The sequence below is a fragment of the Nuphar pumila genome, chromosome 9 (genome assembly GCF_984573655.1).
Source record: "Nuphar pumila chromosome 9, dmNupPumi1.hap1.1, whole genome shotgun sequence".
Taxonomy (NCBI): Eukaryota; Viridiplantae; Streptophyta; class Magnoliopsida; order Nymphaeales; family Nymphaeaceae; genus Nuphar; species Nuphar pumila.
The window spans coordinates 27,271,657-27,286,444 of NC_143257.1; the positions used below are offsets into that span (position 1 = coordinate 27,271,657).

Genomic DNA, 14,788 nt, shown 5'->3' on the forward strand with positions numbered 1-14,788 from the left:
GGAGGTTTAACTTAACCTACATATTTATTTTATCATATGCAAATGAGTATACATATGTGATGATTTTGACACACTTGCACATGTATTTAAATTATTTATTTATTATATATTATATATTATATATTATATTTTATTTATATTTTTTTATGCAAACAGTTTGCCCCTTGATTTCTTTATATTTAAAAGTAATTTCAAATGTAAAGAAATCACTTTTATTTATTTAACCTTGTTTTTTGCTAAAATAAAATTTATTTATTTGGACCGTGAAGTTGACACAGGATCAATCCATATTTTCTTTGGGTTTGAACTTTGATCCATAGTTTGGATTTGATTTTGAAGCATTTTAAAGACCATACAATGAGTTGGATTTGGATCTATACATTTTTTTTAACTTTATGGAATCTTGTTTTTTTTTTCTTTTCTTTTTTTTAGGAGTCTCCAATGTTTTACCGGATTCACATTCTTTTTTAAATGTCTTTTCTTATTTATTTTTTTAGGATTTCTTTTAATGTCCAACATTTTATATTTATTTTTTAAATTTTTATTCATGACTTTGGTAACTTAAGTTACCAAGTTTAGGATTAGGAAACTTTGGATGGTGAGATTCAACCTTTTTAGAGGGTTCCCACCTTTTAAGATAGTTAGAGTCCCAATTAGAGTCCTTGCAGATTGACATTATCACGAGTCTCCTCCTTATCTTATCTCTTAGGAAACAATCTATAAGTCTTTTTGGAGTCGAATTTTGATTCATGCTTCGAGGTTGTTGATACGAAATAACCGGTTCTTCAAAAGAATCGGTTCCACCCCCTTTACCCGTTAAACTGGGGAAGACCCGGTTCTCAAAAGGACCGGTTCCCTCCCTTTATCTGTTGAACACGGTAAATCCCCTTTCGTGTTAGGGCATGGAGGAAGAACCTCTAGCACCCACGACGGGTGGGCAGGGTCAATGTGGTCCGTGCATCTCCCGACCTGCGAGGGTGTTTCCACCGATTACGATGGATCCGACCAGGAAGAGGCAGCGAGCTCAGCAAAGCACCCTGCCACCCCTCTTGGTCCTACCCGGCGTCCAGCCGGACTTTTTTTTTTATTCTGCCTCTGCCTCTGCCTCTGCCCGATCATCCATCCAGAACCACCAGCCGCCCATCCGATCGTGCGTTGGTCTCAGCGCGTTCACCGGGGTAGCGGATAAGTCTTTGTTGCTCAGGCCGGAGTTCTTGTCGCTGATATATCTCGGTGACTCAGATGAATGGTAAAGCGTTTAATCCGGTGGGGTTCGGGTTGAGGAAGGCGCCGACCAAGATGAAGGGCAGAGGCGGTGGTTTCTAACCACCGCCTAAGCCTTTCCACGAGCCTTTTTTTTAAAATAGCTGGCATACCTTCTGGTAGCCAGCGCACAAGGAGTCACCGTTCTGGCTAGCGTGGCTGCTTTCGTTGGTTATAGGAGACTGAAGAAGGTGGTGGGGGCGAAGGTTAGGGGAAATCGAAGCAGGCGTTGGGATGTGGAGTCGCTGATCTTGCATGTTCATCAGGTAGGGCCCAGATCCCTCCTGATGGTCGACTCACCTCCGACAACCACTATCGATCGCCAAAGGGTTGAGCCCAGCACACCTCTTCCAAAAATCGCCGGATGTTCATTTTTTTGTTTTGTTTTTGAAAGGCCCATGTGCCAGAGGGATTCAAATCTGGGCCTTCAGTTTGGCACAGGACCCTGCTTACCACATGGGATACTACCTTGGTGGTAAATCCCTCATCCCTCATCGTATCGTGTTAGGGTCGACGGCGGTGACTCATCGACTTGAGGAATTTCCTCAGCCCCCTCTTTTTTTTTTGCATAAATTCTCATGAAATAGAAAGAAAAAAATTGCATTCACCTGCAATGCAGAAAAGCAATTTTCTGCTTGTTAAGTATCTTGCATTCACATGCCAATAAATCAACCATCACTGACATCTCTGAATGTTCCATCCAGCTTATCTTGGCTGCCATTTGGTTTCAATCTTGAATGGTAATTATGGTCGCCCCTGCTCAAGGATGATCTACTCAGGTTTTTGGCGAGTCTTGATAAACTATCCCGAACATCAGAAATACAATTTGGCATGGAGCTCATCCGTCCTGCAAGATATGTTGAGGAACTGTATCATTTTTGTACCTCAAGAAGTATTAAAAGAAGGATAAGTTTTTTATTTTTTAAGTTTATTTTTTCATATATAGTATTTTATTATTTGTAAATTGAAATAGATGTGTAGAAACCGATGAAGAGTGCATTATAAGAAGTAAGGTACGTTTGTTATTGATTTTGATTTATGTGAATTGCAGAATTATATATAACTTGAAAAGAATGTGTAGAGTGCAAAGGGTTTGTATTGGAAGTGTGTTCGTTGCTTGGAGAGATCGTAGTGGGTTTGAAGTTGAATGTTTGAAGTATATATTTGAAGTGTATTTGAAGTTTTTGAAATGTATGTTTGAGTTGCTAATTTTAATATTTTTGAAGTTTTTGTTGAAGTGTATTGAAAGTGTGTGTATTTGAAGTGTAAGTGAATGAAAAAAAAATAATTTTTAGTTTTAAATTTAGAATTTTATATCTTATAACAACAATATTCTTATCTCGTCATTATAGGTGAGATTCATGTCACACCGTTATAGCCTTATAACCATAAGTTAATTCTTCTTGTTATAGCTTATAATGTAGAGTTAATGCTTTCTTTTATAGCGTACGAGTTAATGCTAACCGTTGTAAACTATAATGACAAGTGACAAATCTCGCCTTTATAAGTTATCTCGCAATTATAGGTTAACTCACCACTATTAGTGTTTTTCAGTTTTATCTCGTTGGTATTGGTTTACTTTTAAATGTGACCTATAAATATCACCCTTATTGGTCAACAAAGCCATTTCTTTATGGCAACTTATTAGCAAAAATTGTCGTCACTATAAACTAATAATGACAAGAAATAGGGCAATAGGGGTGATTTTTCTTGCAGCTACTAATAAACTAGCTGACAGTGACACTAGTTTACCAGCACTACAACCACATCAATTAACTCATCAACCTATTTTGATTACCAAAATCAATTGGTGACCTATTACTTGATAAGAATAGTATAAAATGTTTCTATACATGGAAACGTGATAACAATGTATAGTTATTGGAAAAGTTAGTGTGTTCGATTCAGAGAAGCAATTTGTTCAAGACAAACTTGTGCTGGGTGCATTTCACGCCCTGGATAACTCGTTCATGATAACACAACTAGTTTGTCTGGACAAACTTGTGCTGACCCTTTGTTGAGGGGACATCCATCATGCGCTTGATGCAGGGCATGGGGCCCACACATGTCAGAACACAACCATTCTTATAGGTCATGTTTGTATGCCAAGACAAATTCTACATAGGCTGAACGCAAGGCATTTGTCCTCGACCGGTCGTCCATGCAAAGGTGCATCCCGCTTATCAAACACGCTCAAAGATTACCGCTTCTCGCCGTTCAAACGACTCTTCAGTGCATATTTCTAATCATTTTGCACATATATATATATATATATAGCATTGTAGAACCATGCACGAACTTGCATGTTCATGTATGGCTAGCGGTGGACATGAGGCCATCTTGGCCCGAAAGGTCCGACCTAGATCCCTACTTGACTCTTGTTGGGTTCAGACCAAATCTTGGAGTTTTGGATGGGTTCGGACGGTCCCTTTAAACCCATTTGTAGATGGTTCGGGCTGGGTTGGGTTCCATTGAAATGCCATTTCATCTCTATCTGAACCCAGCCCATTTGCTAGTCAAGCTGAGTCAGGACTAGGGTGACCATCAGCACTACCTAGTTATATTCAGGCTCGAACTTGGGTTGAACCAGACCCTTTCAACCCGACTCATTTAGCGGGCTGAGCCTGTCTGCAATTGCCACATGAGCCCAACCCGAGTTCAATCAGGCCCAAGCTGCATTGCAAAATGCAGTGCAATGCAGCTTGAGCCTGACCCGATACGGGTGGATACCTGACAAGTGGTCAAACACCGGACCTGATGACTACCCCTAACTTAAAATGATTGTATTGTACCATAAAACTAATGTATTTCTTGAATTGTTTTACAATTTTTGAAATTTGCTCGACATTCAAATTTATGAATTTTGGTTATAAGAAGACATTTTTACTTTCACACGAGCCATTTTTTTTAGATACCTGAAATTCCTCCTAAATATTCAAATATGCATTTTTTTTTAAAGATGTAAATTTTCTCTCACATATTTGCATATATCCTCCTGCCTGTGCCACTTATACAATCTAATTAAAATGAAGCTTCACATTTTGAGAACATTTACAACCATAAATTGTGAAGATCCTCAAAATGTATGCACCTTTTTGTAACTTCTAGCCAACTTATAAAATACTGTAAAAAAAATTCTCCTTGACCTTAACGAGCAAGAGCGCATTGACTTTATGTAACTCCTCGCCAACTTATATTGCGAAGTTAGATTCACAAAAATTAGAGATTAATATCAATGTAAAAATCAAGTTCTATACTCCTCCAATAGTTGATACATTTTGATTACTGTATTTGAGAATGTCGGGCAAAGGGCTCCGTGTCTGGTATTTGCCAGTGTAGGGTTAAAGCCGTTAGAAGAAAATTTGTATATTTAAAAAAAAATGCATAACTCATATTTGAAAAGAAATTCATATATGTGGAAAAAAATATACATGTTTATGAGAAATTTTGTTTATTCACACATTTGAGAAGAAATTCACATATATGAAAAAAATCAGAATGTGAGAAGGGTAAAAAAAAATTCTTTTAAAGCTAAAAATTTACAAATAAAAAAAAATTTGGAAATTGTATAGCATTCGACCAAACACGTCATTTTCCGCGCATATAACTAGTTGGGCTTCGGGCTGCAAGACAAACCCAACTCATTTCGGGCCGGATACCCGATCGTCCACATGCGTGATTTGACATCCTGATATTCTGGGCAAATAATTAATACAATGAGGGTGTCATTGGTATTTAGTTCCGTATAAAAGGGTTAAATGGCGGCAATTCGGGGTGAAAGGGTGGAGACCGAAAACCGCTATTTTTCGACTCTTCTTCTTTTCTCTCTCTCTCTCTCTCTCTCACAGGTAGCAATGGCGGATGGTCACCTCTTCAACAACATCCTCCTGGGCGGCCGAGGAGGCGCTGTGAGTTTTCTCTCTTTCTCTCGGATTTGTTTTTGGGTTTCCTTTTTCTCATTTTTATTGTTCCAAGTGGGTTTTGGGTGTTCTATAGAGGGTGGTTTGCAGAGAATGGAGGAGTAGAGTGTGTTGGATGGCGGTCAAGGGGGTTGCGTTAGGGTTTCGGATGGAAAACAAATTGGCTTCTCGCTTTTGGTTTTGTTGATATTTTCGGATGTTGTCGTTTCTTGTGTTCCGTTTCTTTTTTCGATGTTTTTCCCGTTTTTCTCGAAGTTGGTATGTTTCGTTTCGGGGTAATTTCTACCCACTTTGGTCTGGTCTACGACGACATTCTGATTAGTTGTGGTTTTCTTTTTTTCCTCCCTCTGATATCTCTGCAAGGTTTTCTATTTTGGGTTTTATAAGAAGTAACTGATTCTCTGATGGTTTTAGGATTGGCTTGGTATAGGACTCCTTTCGATTCTGTGCCACTGAATTGTTCTTGATCATACTGAATTTTAGCTTGGTCGAGGATTTCCTTAGCTCTGAATTTTTTCTTTTGAGGGTTTTTGGTTGTGGAAACTTTGTAGAATATGTGCTACTGTTTATTGTTTGGTTTGCTTTTTTGATTCTTTTCCTTTCGGTTGGTTGTTGTAGAATCCGGGACAACTTAGGGTCCATTCCGGAGGGATTATATGGCGCAAGCAGGGTGGCGGGAAGGCTGTGGAGGTTGATAAATCTGACATAGTTGGTTTGATGTGGATGAAAGTTCCTAGAGCGTATCAGCTTGGTGTGCGGATTAAAGCTGGATTGGTTTACAAATTCACGGGTTTCCGGGAGCAGGTATTATTGATCTATTTTTTTTTTTTTTGGAATTCTATGATCCTCTAGAGAGTATGGAACTGGAAGTTAGGTCGAATTAAGTTTTATGCAAGGGGATCCAAAAACTTTTGGACCCTTCCCATTATTTTTTAGTTTCCTATTAGGCTGATCAAGCTTAATTGTGTTCACTTTGCAACTCTAAGAAACGTGAAAATAGGATTTTGAGTTCTGATTGGTTTCATTTGCTTGGCTACTCTTGTGCGATGCATTTCAGATCTATTTCCTATCAATTATTTTGGTAAGATACATCACTGGAGCTAATAATTAGTTGTGTATTTACAGATCTATTTCCTATCAATTATTTTGGTAAGATACATCACTGGAGCTAATAATTAGTTGTGTATTTAAGAATGGGTGCTTAGGAAATTGTATATCCCTGTGAAAATAATGGATGTGTAATCATTCTACTTGTGATCAATGTGCCAAATTCTCGGGTATTCTTTTGCATGATGTAAAATTGATAGTCAAAAGCATGCATATGCACCCACCTAGGATACTAGCCAACACCCTGGGCACTGGTGCTCTTGGTGAGCTAGGTGACTCCTCCCCGAGGTGTACCCTCGTCCATGCATGTATGACATTTATCGCAGATACAATAAAAGAGAATGGTGGACACCTTCCTCTATCCCCCGGACCTCTTCCTCCCTTTCTCTCCCCCTCTCATCATTCTTCTGTTTCTCCTCATCTTCCCTGTTTATCATGCTCTTCTTCAGAGCTTTTATCTTCCTGTATTTTTATTTTTTTAAATGATTCCTTAGGCATCACTTGTTCATCGTCAAGGCATCTAGGGGCTTGGTGCGATGGCACCTAGGTGCTGCCTGCACTTTTGACTGCAAATTTTCAATGAATATCTTAAAGTTGTCTTGTGAAGTATGAAAAATATTTGGTATTTAGAATATCACAGTGTCATGACAAAATTGTGATAAATTTTCAAATGGACATAAGTTGATTACAACACATCTTTCATTTATTTAACTTTGATATCTTGTGTAGTATGACAAATATTCGGTATTTAGAATATCAATATTTCATGACAAAATTGTGATAAATTTTCAAATAGATGTTTTTGGAGAACTTAAAAAAACTATAAAAAAATCTAAAATTATAAATAAATAAAAAATGCTTTATTGATGAAGCAACGACCAACAAGAAATAAAAAACCTCAAATAAATACTGAAAAATATGAGATTAACATGTAAAAGTAACATTAATACAACAACTTGATCTACGTAAGTATCTAAGAAATAAAATATGAGCATTCATTCAATAAAAAATTAACAATGAAATGCATATTAGCCTTAACAACATCATGTCATAATTAGAAAATGCATGTTAGCATTAACAAACAAATGTTAATATTATTTGTCCAAAACTTTTCAAAATGAGAGTGTTAACATTCACAAGTGCAAATGAAAGACCCCAAAAAACATATAAATGCCCATAACCCTATGATATGAATTATGACCTAGGCTCTTCTTGTAACGACCCCAATCCATACCTTTTAAAAATGCGAAATATTTTTTTTTCTTTTTATAATAGTTGAGAAAAACTTTTCAGAGACCTGGGGTCCTCACAGTTTCAATTTCAACTGGATAGCCCAAACACCACAAACGAATTTGCAACCATCATCCATACGAACCAAAACAATTTTTTTATTTATGAGTAAAAGTAAATTTCAGAGACAATGTTTTATTCAACTGAAAGTAAAGTAACAACTGAAAAAACAAGAAAGATTGAAGAAAGAGCCACTCTGTCCCCTGCTGAAGCTATCAAGCTCAAGTATGACTCTCATCCATTCCCAGTAGCCAGTCCAACCTCACTGTACACCATATCCTGTGAAAAACCATCAAAGTAGGGTGTCAAAACCGAAATTCTGAGCACAACTACTTCTAAAGAAACTAGGTGAGACAAAAAACATGGATAAGATTTCATGCAATGATTTGAGTGAGTGCAGATATAAAATTTGCAGCATTCAAATATCCATACTTACCAACAATTACATATGCTCACCAGCCAAGAACAGTAAAGCAGTACCATATATCAAGAACTCAATAACCAAACCTTGCAGCATGATTTCAAGAAGTAAATCATATGCTACCACCAAATCATGTCATGATATAGAGAATGATTCAAACATGCATGATCTAATGCATAACAAGAAAATGCATGATTTCTTCTGTTATCTTTCATTTAGGTTCCATCTTTCCATATGCATGCTCTATTAAATGCACGCAACTTTAAGTTCCTCTTTTTAATTACCGTTGCCCGCGGATACACCAAACAGGTACAATCCCAGAGGTCAAGTAGGTTTCCAGGGTAGCATAACACACAATTTGTATTTTATTACTGGGTTCTAACTTAGCCCTCGACCGAATCACCTTCGGAACATTAGACCTCCGCATCTAATGTCGGGGACACAAGGGACACCCCACGCCCACAAGTGCCACTTCCTTGGTACCATAAACACCAGTTGTGTCAAACACACCATTCCCGGGTAAAGTGACAGACTCTTCCTAAAACCATGACCAGGAGAAAAAAGCTCAATATCGGGTTCATGAGACAAAATTACAGCACACAGAGTTTTTGTATCCTCACAGTCTCCCCAAGACCGGATATCTAAGATTCTCATACTCCAGATGAGATATCCCAGAACGTATATTACACTGTTCTTATTCATTATATTTTTATTACGGTTAATTCTTTAAGTTTGTAACATCATATGCAAAAGTAAAGTGAAAACCCGCATTCTTCCTTGCGGGGACCCTTACGAGACTCCAGCCCGTATAAACCACTAGAACAGTGTAGTAATGTGCCATACCAACTTATGTGGTTTAAGTGATGCAGTTTAAAATATATATGAAAGAAACCCAACCCACGGCTCTCCAGGCCGATGATGGTCCATTTAGGCCATCGATGCATCGCTTAATAAAACCAAGTAGTGTTTACTCATTACACTATGCCAATGGTACTAAATGCATGTGCACTCATACAATCATAACCCAACCATATACATGTTATTTATCAATCATATGCATTTTCACTATGTGCGTGTTACCTACATCACATACGGGTATTAACAAATCCATGTTTTCTTTGAGTGTGTGAGTACACATGTACCATTTCACATAATAAATCAAGCATACATGTTCAAGAAGAATTACCAATAACTGAATCATGCTCACACTCACGAGTACCATAATCATAACAATAACAGTTACATAACCTTCTTAGAAATAACATTTCAATCTGTTCGTGACACCTATATATAGGTGTGTATATGTTTCAAGATTTTCCTTTATTCATATCAAGACTTATATCATACATAGTATTTATTAAAATCTGAAACATATTTCCATTAAACCTGATTCATAACAGTCAAGTGAAAACATAAACCTCCATGGCAACAGACACACTAGCCTTTAAATCACTCATAGAATTCTGAACACGAATAAAATGTTCAGCTAAAGACAACAAAGCAAGACACATTACATATAAAATTTCAGTTTTATGTGTCCATCCTCCCTAAACATAGTAAAATGAACACTATTATACACAGCTGAAAATTTCAGGTTATGTTTCAATGATCCCATGCTGCATCTTGCAAATATGTGCTTAAGCCATACTCAAGAACCAGCTTGAGATACTTGAAAGCAAATTCGTGTGTATAGGCATTATGTACTGAAATGACAGTGGGTGCTTACGCAAGCAGCAATAGTAAAGACAGTTAGTAAAAATTTTCTGCTTCTTTTAGGACACACACTCAACACGCGGATTCCATCCAAATTTCAAGATCATACAATAAGTCCCAGAATACCCTATCCTTTCCCTAATGGAAATAACAACTTGAACGAGAATCAGAAATCACGTTTTCCACAGTAAAATACAATAATTTCCATGCAGTTACAGAACAAACTTTTGAAATCAACATTTCTGCTTGGCATCAAAGGTCCAACTATTCAGCATGCATACAACAAGAAATCTTTAAAGAAAAACAAAACAACGATCACTCTGCCCTTCATTTTAGAGGCTTTAACTCCTACCCTCAACATGATTGTAAAAATTACAAAAAAGAAAAACTATCAAATTCAAGTACTCCTTTCTTTTCTCTTTTTTTTTCTTAAGCATATACCTCGATTTCCAATCAAGAAAACCCTAAATCGGGTTTATTTGGGAACTCGACAAGTTAGGGTTATATAAAAAAATATCATTTAAGAACCTCCATATTCAGATTCCCCCCTTTTTTTTTCCAAATAGATGTAATCGGCCAACATATATTAAAACATGTAACCAACAATAGGAATAAAAAACCCCCCAATTTTTTTTATTTTATTTTGATCATGGCAGCCGAATCCCCCAAATTCGATTGACTTGGGGTTTCCGTCAACCCCCATAACCTTCTCCCACTCCTTTATTCATGACAACCGAAACCCCCAAATCAAAGATTTGGGGTTTTCCGATGCCAGATTCACCAAAATCCCCAACTACAGAGTTCCCGTGGAACCTCCCCTCAAACCCACACATGGAATCGAACCCCTGTTCGATCCCTCACCCCGATTCCAAGAAGACCCGTACCTTTCTCCGATGAGTTTTCCGGCGATCGGTGGTTGGAGACCCGAAGGCGGGGCCGACTGAAGTCGCCCCTCACTGCTACCGTGACAGGAATGCTCGAGGAGGGCTTCGGTGGCAGCAGGTTGCCGGAGCTTTGCCGACGACGATGGCTGATGTTTGCCGCAGGTTTTTCGGCGTGCCCTTTTTCTCCGATGCGCACCCAACTCGACAGAGAGAGAGAGAGAGAAAGAGAGACGGGAAGAAAGAAAGAGAGAGACTCAGTGAAGAGGGCAAGACCCCCCCTCTCCACTCCCCCTTTATCGGCTAACCCCCTCCCCTCTTGACGAGAGGCGCGGGGTCGGTTACGCCCTGCGTAACCCCCCCCCCCCCCCTCTCTTGCCCCTTTCTTGATTCTGTTTCAGCTTTATTGGCCAACCCTTATCGGGTTGCCCCTTTTCTTTAAAAAGCTGTTTACACCGGGCGTGGCTCGGGTCCGGACCCGTAACCCGTAACCCGACCCCAAACGATATGGATCCACAAGTTGGATCCAACTGTGGATCCTCAGATTAATTTTAAAAAATTAAATTTTTATTCATTTATTATTATTATTATTATTAAATCGTGGTTGATATCATTTATACCTAATTACCCCTTTATGGGTCGCCCAATTTGCATATTTTGAAATATTTTGTAACTTAAACAAAAATTTGGTAGCGAAAAATTTCGTTTTTTACATCCCTACCCCCTTAAAAGAATTTCGTCTGCCAAATTAAAACGTACTAAATGTGAGTAGTATCAAAATCAATTATCACACGAGTCCTAACGATTGACAACTAAGAAGATACCTTAGACCAGATCAGTCTGATCGTCTTGTGTAGTAGTCATAACGGCATAAACCCTCCCATTAGTCCTTCGTTGACCTTGTTGCGACTGAGGTATCTGTTGCGGCTGTTGTGGTTGTTGTTGTTCTCCCTGAGCCACTGGCTTGTTCGGACAAAAAGGAGCAATGTGCCCTGACTGCCGACACTGATAGCAAATTCCCTTGAACAACGTGCAAAAACCTAGTGGATGGTTCTTGCCGCACTTGCGACATGTTGACGGGGCCTTTCCTTGTTGTTGCCCCTCATTATAGGTCTGCTGCTTCTTGTCACCCTGAGTCTTTCCGCGTGCAGGTGAGTCCTTCCTCTTTCCGCCCGAAGCATCTCCTCCATTTGTACCTCCCTTTTGTGATACATTCCTAGACCTCTCCCAGTCCTTGGTCAGAACAGTGTCTGACTCGATCACATCGGCCAAAGTAGGAGGCCGACCTGTCAGGACATGAGTCCGTAACCCATCTTTTAGTCCGTGCACAAACTTCGCCGCCCTAGCCTTCTCATTCTTGAAGAGGTTCGGGCAGTACCTCTCGAGACTCCGAAACTTGGTAGTGTAATCTACCAGACTCATGGTTCCCTGAGTCAAATCAAGGAACTCTCGTTGTATCTGTTCCTCGGCGTAAGAGGGAAAATATGCGTCCAGAAACTCCTCCCTGAACGTCTCCTAGGGAATTTCATCACAATCAGCGAACTTCACCCTTCGCAGGGTGTCCCACCACTTCTTGGCATCGCCCTTCAGACGATTCGTGCCAAAAGATGTCTTTCTGTCCTCGGGGACAGGTAGGACGTCGAACGCTCGCCCTATTTCTTCGACCCAGCTTCAGGAACCTCTCGGTCTGCCTTTCCTGAAAAAGTTGGCGAATCCAACTTCAGGAACCTTTCAAATGAAACGCCGACCGTATTTGAACCAACATCGACAGGAGAATCACGCGCAACTGCCTGCGCTGCTTGTGCTGTTTGAGCAACCTGTGCCGCCTGCATAGCTTGTGCAGCCTGCAGAGCATGAGCAATTTGAGTTGCCTGGGCCGTCATAGTCTCGATCAGGGTGTGAATGGCCTCCATCATAAAGTCCTTCTGTTTCTGCCAGTTCGCGGGAGCAACAGTAGAGGACGAAGCACCTCTGCGGGTATAATGTGACATCTACAACGCACATCCTTTCTACAAATTAGACTCTTACTGATCCTACCCCCTTAGGGTTGATCACGAACAATAATCGTTCATGTAATCACACCAAGACTTTTAAATCCACACAAAAGAATATTGAACTATAATTTGCAATCAATCACACAGAATTCACATACTTTAAGTAAAAGTATTAAATAGCCATACTAGTGAAATAGACTGCTCTGGAGGACGAGTCACACTTGTCGACGCTTCAGGACAGGGCTCATATACCAAAAATAAAAATTTAATACTCAAAAGATGACAAAATTGCAAGTCTTTGTGGTGGGCTCTGATACCAAACCTGTAACGACCCCAATCCATACCTTTTAAAAATGCGAAATATTTTTTTTCTTTTTATAATAGTTGAGAAAAACTTTTCAGAGACCTGGGGTCCTCACAGTTTCAATTTCAACTGGATAGCCCAAACACCACAAACGAATTTGCAACCATCATCCATAAGAACCAAAACAATTTTTTTATTTATGAGTAAAAGTAAATTTCAGAGACAATGTTTTATTCAACTGAAAGTAAAGTAACAACTGAAAAAACAAGAAAGATTGAAGAAAGAGCCACTCTGTCCCCTGCTGAAGCTATCAAGCTCAAGTATGACTCTCATCCATTCCCAGTAGCCAGTCCAACCTCACTGTTCACCATATCCTGTGAAAAACCATCAAAGTAGGGTGTCAAAACCGAAATTCTGAGCACAACTACTTCTAAAGAAACTAGGTGAGACAAAAAACATGGATAAGATTTCATGCAATGATTTGAGTGAGTGCAGATATAAAATTTGCAGCATTCAAATATCCATACTTACCAACAATTACATATGCTCACCAGCCAAGAACAGTAAAGCAGTACCATATATCAAGAACTCAATAACCAAACCTTGCAGCATGATTTCAAGAAGTAAATCATATGCTACGACCAAATCATGTCATGATATAGAGAATGATTCAAACATGCATGATCTAATGCATAACAGGAAAATGCATGATTTCTTCTGTTATCTTTCATTTAGGTTCCATCTTTCCATATGCATGCCCTATTAAATGCACGCAAATTTAAGTTCCTCTTTTTAATTACAGTTGCCCGCGGATACACCAAACAGGTACAATCTCCGAGATCAAGTAGGTTTCCAGGGTAGCATAACACACAATTTGTATTTTATTACTGGGTTCCAACTTAGTCCTCGACCGAATCACCTTCGGAACATTAGACCTCCGCATCTAATGTCGGGGACACAAGGGACACCCCACGCCCACAAGTGCCACTTTCTTGGTACCATAAACAACAGTTGTGTCAAACACACCACTCCCGGGTAAAGTGACAGACTCTCCCTAAAACCATGACCAGGAGAAAAAAGCTCAATATCGGGTTCAGGAGATAAAATTACAACACACAGAGTTTTTGTATCCTCACAGTCTCCCCAAGACCGGATATCTAAGATTCTCATACTCCAGATGAGATATCTCAGAACGTATATTACACTGTTCTTATTCATTATATTTTTATTACAGTTAATTCTTTAAGTTTGTAACACCATATGCAAAAGTAAAGTGAAAACCCACATTCTCCCTTGCGGGGACCCTTACGGGACTCCAGCCCGTATAAACCACTAGAACAGTGTAGTAATGTGCCATACCAACTTATGTGGTTTAAGTGATGCAGTTTAAAATATATATGAAAGAAACCCAACCCACGGCTCTCCAGGCCGATGATGGTCCATTTAGGCCATCGATGCATCGCTTAATAAAACCAAGTAGTGTTTACTCATTACACTATGCCAATGGTACTAAATGCATGTGCACTCATGCAATCATAACCCAACCATATGCATGTTATTTATCAATCATATGCATTTTCACTATGTGCGTGTTACCTACATCACATACGAATATTAACAGATCCATGTTTTCTTTGAGTGTGTGAGTGCACATGTACCATTTCACATAATAAATCAAGCATACATGTTCAAGAAGAATTACCAATAACTGAATCATGCTCACACTCAGGAGTACCATAATCATAACAATAACAGTTATATAACCTTCTTAGAAATAACATTCCAACCTATTCTTGATACCTATATATAGGTGTGTATATGTTCCAAGATTTCCGTTTATTCATATCAAGACTTATATCATACACAATATTTATTAAAATCTGAAACATATTTCC

At 39.0% G+C, this 14,788-nt stretch overlaps 1 protein-coding gene and 1 long non-coding RNA gene across 4 annotated transcripts in view; both read left to right on the forward strand.

Moving 5' to 3' along the window:
- Positions 1-894: 894 nt before the first annotated feature.
- LOC149828519 (uncharacterized) lies at positions 895-2,334 on the forward strand. The gene is made up of 2 exons (XR_016434041.1): positions 895-1,249; positions 1,968-2,334. It is a non-coding gene; the product is annotated as an uncharacterized LOC149828519 (long non-coding RNA).
- Positions 2,335-5,040: 2,706 nt separating this feature from the next.
- The window catches only part of LOC149828520 (FACT complex subunit SSRP1-like), a 79,573-nt gene continuing 69,825 nt past the window's right edge, over positions 5,041-14,788 (forward strand). For all 3 annotated transcript variants that reach the window (XM_090017625.1, XM_090017626.1, XM_090017627.1), the window contains exons 1-2: positions 5,041-5,171; positions 5,802-5,987. In XM_090017625.1, the coding sequence (XP_089873751.1) occupies positions 5,118-5,171; positions 5,802-5,987 (240 nt within the window). In that variant the 5' untranslated portion in view covers positions 5,041-5,117. The remainder of the gene's footprint in view (positions 5,172-5,801; positions 5,988-14,788) is intronic.